The following is a 7800-nucleotide window of genomic DNA, read 5'->3' as shown; positions in this document are numbered from 1 at the left end:
TTATTATTGAACTACAGCAAAATATATCACCTTTTTTTGGGCGAACAAAAAATATTACATTACCTCTACGTTTGCATGTAAATAATCAGGTCACATTCCACACAAAGGGTAAAACCGTCTTTCTAGGTTAAACTTAATACTGTTACTTGTCAAAACTAACGAAAGTGGCACATAGGAAACAAAATAAATTTAAGTGTTAAAAAAGAAAAAAGGATGTTTTTTGGGTCAAAAAAGAAATCAAAATTTAAGAAAGGGCCAGATAAGGAATTCTCTTCTCGAATAGCCCGAAGTTCAGAAGCCGGTGAGAGACACACAGCTGCATAGAGCAGCGAGCGAGCATCCAAGGCCCTCGGCTTGTCTCTTCCCCCCTCTCACCGGTCGCCCACAACCCCTCTCCACAGGGTGCGTGCGACGCTGCAGTACAGGGAGGAGGAACAGCGAGCAAGAACAGCAGGAGCGGGCAGGCACAAAGCGCTGCTGCTGCTGCCGCTGCCAGCCCCGCACAGCCTGGGCTCCGATAATTGATTGACGCGAACCCAGCTATCACCTCCCCTTTTTGTTTAATCCATAGCATATATAATCATCAAATCCCCACCCATCCCTGCACTTATTTCTCGGTTCTTGGCACCTTCCTGTCTTTTCTAGATTTCATTGGATCCCATATAGGGCCTCCACCACATTCATTTGCCTTGATAGCCGCCAGCTGCTCCTCTTCCTCCCTTCTCCAGATTTCTTGGCTCCCTGGGCTCCCTGGCTTGCCCAGAGATTGCAACGAAATCTTGCAGGGCTCTTCTTTGGTTTCTTGTTCATGCTGGGAGCCATGGATGAGAGGATCCCGCCGCCCCCTTTCTTCCAGTACTCGCCGTCCGGCGTCCATTCTTCCCCTCACCACCACAACCCCATGAGGTCGTCTGCCTCCGAGAGGGAGAGGTCTGTGCCCCATCCTCATCCTCTTGTGAACTGCCGTGAAGTTTTCGTTTTTATCTTCGCGACGATTCTACTAGCTTGAAAAACTCGTCGTGGGCGTGAGATTTGACTCTGGTCGTGCGAGATTTGTGCCTAATCTTCACCGTCCCGGTGTGATTTTGGTGATGGTCAAATGATGTCCCCACGCTGTAGTGATCTCCCAAGTTGAGGATTTGGGGATATTGCCTGCTGATGGTAGATTTGTGCTTGCTGTTACGAATAAATGAGCATGATGTCCTCGATTGGCCTCTGGTAGTGTGAAGTTCATTTGCAGGGTGCTCGTTGTTTTGACTTTTGATTAGGTCGCTAATTATTGGTGCTACTTTTATTTTCTGCTCTTAAGTAAATATGTGCCTGTGGTACTTGCAGTTGATCTTACTAATGAGATGGTTTGCTTTGCAGGTATATTGCTGAGTTACTTGCTGAGAGGCAGAAACTAGTTCCCTTCCTGCAAGTTCTTCCATTTTGTAACAGGCTTTTAAACCAAGGTCTGTTCCCTTCTCTCTCTCTTTTTCTTTTTCAAATTACATGGAAGCTACTGTATTTGTTTATGTAGTTCCCAGTAACCGTAGATTCTAGTTGCTATTAGAGTGTTTACATTCACCCAGTTGCTATTCTTAGCCATCCTCGCTGTTTGTCAGAAGAAATTGCTATTCTTCTTTGAACAATCATGTCCGTTCTCTTTATATGAAAAGCTGCTCATGAGGATTTCTTTTCAGAATGTGTTATCAGTCTTGTTCCACCATACCGTTACTTCGGAATCCCAAATGATGGCATTCATGTAAATCACATAAATTGCTGCCAGAGATTGTCTAACATGCAGAACTAACTCATTGACGAAACAAGAATACCAGACAGTCTAACACCCTTAAGTTCCTCAGTCATGTCTTACAGTTAACATGCTTACTTTTCACTTCTTTATCATAATTTAACCATTATATTACTTGAGTGGCGATTTCTAAATTCTAACATCCAGTTGTAGTTCCAGGTTATAGATACAAACATAGCATGGACATTTTCTCCCTGATTTAAAGTGACACAAATAGAACTAACGGATTTCGTACTGGCTTGTTTTCTTCAATGCAGAAATTCTGCGGGCATCTTCTTTGCCACCTAACCCAAATTTTGTTGAACCTGAGAGATTCGATTATGGTAGCCCATTAAGATTAGCTGGCCACCCTATGAACGGTCAACCAATGGATATGGAGGGATGGACTGGAATGCATGCAGAGGTTGTGCAAATTCATACAATCTTCTGATTATTGGTTTTACAAGTCCTAACTGCCTTAACGTTCTATATAGCTGTTAGAGAAATGCTGGCATGATTACATCTACTTTCTCTACTTTTTTTTCTTATTCTAATATGGCTATTTCAAATATGCAAATCTCTACGAGTGCTGCCAACTAGTTCATGTTATCCTTGAAGCTGTTTAGAAATTCGCAGGAACCAATGAACCACTTTTAAGACCGAGTATCAGTCAGCTGTCCAGTTCATTAACATGAAACGGAAAAAAGGAAAGCTATACATTGTCATACTAATAGGAATGGTTTCAAAAGCACCAATCAAGTTACAGCCACTGTTACAGTACAGATGTTAATAGCTTTGAATAATTCAAGAATGGCATGTTTTGGCTTTTTCCTTTTGAGAAAATGACAACGTTCTTGCTAGTTCAATGGTGATTTTCATCCAAGCCTTGGATCTCAAAATTATTCCTGCGAGATTAATGATTAGGAATCACTGGTTCTACCCATGAGGATAATTATATGTAAATGATAGAAGCTTGACACCAGGTAAACCTCGGCCAGTCGTTCTTGTAACCGATCTTTACGACCTGTGAGCAATTTCATCCACCCATGAAAATCGTAATTCGACAATACAGTAGAGAATCAACCTGGGTTTTGTTAAGGAAGTGATGCGGATATATGGACTCTTTATTCATATCGTTTTCCTGATATTACAACTAAGAGACTTGTACAACTTCTTATCATGTAGTCCCTCCGTCCCAAAATAAGTGACTTAACTTTGTACTAAAGTTAGTACAAAGTTGAGTCACTTATTTTGGGACGGAGGGAGTAATAATTAATGTGCAACACTGGCCATCTTCAATGCCAAATAGAAACACTTACATATTATTTCTTTTCATTGATTATATTAAAATGCCTTTCTTCAGCATATGGGGATACACCATTCACCATCCATGGGCTGGAATGGTGGTCCTGGAGTTGTTGGCGGCCCTGTTGTGAAGAAACTTGTCAGGATGGATGTTCCAGCAGAAAAGTATCCAAATGTATGTACGACATACTTTCACCTCAAGCTGTTTTGATAAACTATTTAACTCGATTATGAGATTTACTAAATTCAAATCATCTGCAATCTTTTGTTATGATTAGTTCAACTTTGTTGGCCGTTTGTTGGGGCCACGAGGAAACTCCCTGAAAAGAGTTGAAGCTACAACACAATGTAGAGTCTATATTCGTGGACGTGGTTCAGTGAAAGATACTGTGAAGGTAATTAAACACAGATTAGAACCACCATTTCATTGTTGCTTACTCACACTCTTAGAATGTTCTAGCACCACCTTTTTTCTAGAAACATTTTAAGACCGTGTTCCGTTACAGTGCTTATTTTGCACGTTAAAATATAGATATAGTATGTATGGTTGTTATTTGTTAATTAAATTGGATATGCAAGTAAAACTGAAGGTTGATCCTGAATTCTTCTGATTGATGTAAAACTCCCATGTTTTTTTTTGGCCGGCAAACTCCCATGTTTTTATAAGTACAATATGCCTTACACAGTAAAAGGCTGATAGATGTTGAGCTAGTAATGGGCAGCATATGTATTGATTGAAGTAAAAGAACGGTTCCAGTTCTGCTCAGGTATTTGTTATGTTCTAGCGTCATAAACTTCAAGCCATGGCTTGTTAAGATGAAAATTCTACAAGTAATTTACCCACAAACAGTGCAGAAAGTCTAAACAACCCTTCTAGGCTCCGTATACTATGTTTGCTCACCATTTGTATCTCACCCCGTAACATTTGATATTTTAGTAGAGCTGTCAGTTAAAATGTGGTGTGTTCATTATATTCATCTTGCCTATATTCTCATGTTGTTGCCTAGATAGTATGGTGTGTTGATTGTTTTTCACAACTTATTTCAGTGGCATCCCTTTTGAAAACGCTCTTATATTTCTTTACAGAGGGAGTATATTTTTGTAAGCATGCTTAATAGAATTAACTCTTGTGTTTAACAATTCCTCTCATCCAGTGACTACCAAAAATATTGTTGGAGAGGTTCTGAAAGCTGATTTTTTTTATTGAATAGGAAAACAAGCTTAGAGATAAGCCTGGCTATGAGCACTTAAACGAACCACTGCATGTGCTTATCGAAGCTGAGTTCCCGGCGGATATCGTTGATGCGCGACTAAACCAGGCTGTGGTCATACTGGAAGATCTTCTCAAACCAGTAGTATGTCGCTTACCATCTTATCTGTCGCAGTTCCCACATTTCCATGACCTCATTTTTTCTTTGAATTGAGTCGGCTTTACCTGTCTTGCTAACGGTATTGCGTATCACCAGGATGAATCCATGGATTACTTCAAGAAGCAACAGCTGAGAGAATTGGCAATACTGAATGGCACTCTAAGGGAGGAAAGCCCAAGCCCAAGCCCCCATCTCAGTCCCAGTGTATCACCGTTCAACTCCACCGGGATGAAACGCGCGAAAACGGGCCGGTGATCGTGCTTCTGAATACTGATTTGCCTGAGGTGACTATGATTTGAACAGATCGCGCGCAAACCTGTTCTACTGCTGGAAATGATTCATGATGCATATGGGGGACCGGCCTTGAGGCTCGTCGCATCTGTGATACGAGCTGAGATACATCTTTGGATGAATGGTCGCTATGGAAGAAATTCGTTTCGTTCGGTCTGCTCGAGGAATCGGGGCTTGCTGTTTGGTCTTATTGATTATTCTCTGTGTATCTATCTGACTCCCAAATATTAACTTTATCGGTTTGGATTAGTTAACCGTGATTGATCTGTGGCTCAAAGTAAAATAGTTGTGGACAATAATCCGGGTTTTTGTCAGTTGTAACATGTCCGAGGGGGGTTGATGTTCTTGTGAACAGACATTGTTGGTCCAATGTTATGAACCGCAAGCAACGTCATGAAGATGACTCGCTTGCCTTGTACTCCCTCCGTTTCTAAATATAGGCCATTCTAGAGATTCCAATATGTACTGCATACGGATGTATCTAGGTCCTGTTTGGTTCGGCTGTGAATTTCTAAAAGCAGCTGTGGAAAATCTGATGTGAAAAAGATGTAGGATATTTGGCAAACCAACTGATATAGCTTTTTCAGATTTTGGTCCGCGGCGGAATCAGATTTTGGAAAGCACGTCTTGGGCTGCTTTCGCTTTTGGTTCAGATTTTGGCAGCGGATTTTTAGAATCGGATTCTGCTGGGTTCGCCTTTTGGTTCAGATTCTGCTGCACGACAGCGGAATCCATCGATAAAAGCTGAACCAAACAGGATCATAGACGCATTTCAGAGAGTAGATTTACTCATTTTGCACCGTATGTTGTTTATATTGAAATATCTAAAAAGCTTATACTCACTCCATAAACTAATATAAAAGCATTTAGATCACTATTTTAGTAATCTAAACGCTTTTATATTAGTTTACAGAGGGAATACTATTTAGGAAGGAGTAGTAAGTATGTCTCTCTGCCCTTGTAGCATCATGATGATCGCCGTACGCGATTTCGTTGTGCATGCCTTTATTGGCATGTCTAATGAACTGAACTATGAATCTGTGATAGTGGTATGTGCCCTACGACGAAGTTGCTCCTCCACGGATCCATGATGACTCTACCATCATTTCACGGACCCGTGACAGACCCGTCCTTTTACCGACAAATGCTCGGGAACACATGAAATCGAGAAATTTAGTTCATACATGTGGGAGTGGCTATTAGATTTCTTATGAAAAAATGCTAAAGAAACGGCAGATAATAAGTCATCGTAAGCTATGAAAGACTTGTTCAGTGTGTATATGAATTATGTCACTTCCAGGTGTTCTAGACAGCAATGCACGCGCCTTGACTCCATTTGCAGGTCATATTTTTGGAAGGAGCTCCAAAATTCATGGCATCATTATGCTTGGTCTATTCCTAAGTCTTTGGATTCCCTTCATCTAAGGCAAAACACACCACTTTGCACTAAGCTCTCCAATGGAGCTTCTAGTCTTAATCAGGAAGTTACAAACAGTAAATTCGTTTAAAATTGAAAAAAAGAATCTGAATTTTTTTGTGATGCTAGATGCTCATGTGCCTGAAGTTCATGACAAACTTAGTGGAGTTTGGACATTTCAGTAGCTCTTAGTAAAAAAGGACAAATTTTGTGGTTGTAAGAGAGTTTGCTGTTCATGTACTATTTTGATTGATTTTATCTTTTTTGCCATGAGCTCCTCAGATGTCTGAAAAAGCTGAAATTAGGCACGAACATCACGCATCAGAACATCTTGCACCTAAAAAAATTCAATTTTTTTTTCGCCGGGTGCAGATGAGTCTGGTCACCGAATTGAATATCCAGTTACGTGCCTTGTTTCTTAATAAGTACTCAGAGACTGCTGAATTCAGATTAAGCTTATATCATGACATGCGGACGTAATGGGAGGGATTGACAGCACAAGTGATTAAATTTTCCTTCTATCATGACAGAGAATCATTGAGCCTTGCTTAGCAAGGATGCATAGAGGTCAAGTTGCATTTTCCAAGCGAGCATTGGATTCGAGTACCACTACATATAACAGCAGAGTCAGACAGGTCGACAGTTACACGAATACTACTACAAAGACATATAAAAGTGGGCATTGGCATGCTAAACAATTACACTTGCTGTTGAAGATCTGGGACCATGATCCTGCACGCAGAGTATTTTAACTTCATTATTTGGGGTCGTAGCACATGGTTTGAGGGACGAATCAAGACTGGTTAGACGGGCTGAATCTGTCGCCGGGATCCTTCGGTGTTTTTTTACGAGAAAATTTTCGATCTATTTATTTTCAATCATGATAGTACAACAAACATCATAAATAATAAAAATTATATCTAAATCTATAAACTACTAGCGACGACTACAAGCACTGAATTAAGCCAAATGCGCGCCGTCATCATTGCCACTCCCTTGCAGAAGCCGGGCACGCTACTTGGTTGGAGTAACAGGAGTCCCGAAATGGAGTAGCATTTGGCCTAGTAGTAGTGCGAAATACAGTAATCAGGGCCGTATAAAACCTGCTTATCTTCATCATGCTGTGATGTTCCTCGGGAGTTGGAGTAACTTGTTCTATTGGGTCCAGTTTTGTTTGGTTTCAAAATTCAAATATGTTCTTCTCGACTGTCTATTCAACAGTCGGCTGTTTTTCATTTGAGGACAGTCGGTCTTTTGCCCAATCATACTGTGACACGTGCACGTGAGTAATCATGCTGGGTCACGGTAAAAAATTTGACTAACTAACTATTGGGTATGATCTTCCAGACCCAACAACAACCAGTCTTATACAATGCAAGATGCTTAGGAAAGATGCTTAGATTAATAAATCAATGTTTATTTAAGCACCGGTGCTTATTTGTAAAAAATAAATGCCAGGGTCTTCCGCGACTTTGCAGTGCCGGTCAGAGTAATAGAGAAAGAGATAAACGCATCATTGGTCATTGAACCCTTACGAGATGAGCACATTGGTTACTCTTCTCTCAAAATGTGATGAACCGGTCACAACACTCAATTTTATGAGCAAACTGGTCACTCTGCCGTTTCCAGCCGTAACGGACGCT

At 40.8% G+C, this 7800-nt stretch overlaps 1 protein-coding gene across 1 annotated transcript; it reads left to right on the top strand.

Annotated features, from left to right (window-relative positions):
* Nucleotides 1-304: 304 nt before the first annotated feature.
* Nucleotides 305-5200, top strand: LOC125518782 (KH domain-containing protein At1g09660/At1g09670). The gene is made up of 7 exons (XM_048683651.2): nt 305-930; nt 1369-1454; nt 2053-2198; nt 3138-3254; nt 3358-3474; nt 4291-4434; nt 4546-5200. Exons 1-7 carry the CDS (start codon nt 809-811, stop codon nt 4702-4704), a joined length of 891 nt encoding a protein of 296 aa, XP_048539608.1. The 5' UTR covers nt 305-808; the 3' UTR covers nt 4705-5200.
* Nucleotides 5201-7800: the final 2600 nt, after the last annotated feature.

Source organism: Triticum urartu, chromosome 1A (assembly GCF_056163025.1).
Source record: "Triticum urartu cultivar PI428250 chromosome 1A, HENAU_Tu73, whole genome shotgun sequence".
Taxonomy (NCBI): Eukaryota; Viridiplantae; Streptophyta; class Magnoliopsida; order Poales; family Poaceae; genus Triticum; species Triticum urartu.
Note: the sequence above shows the minus strand (reverse complement) of the source record. Positions and strands in the feature narration are given on the sequence as shown.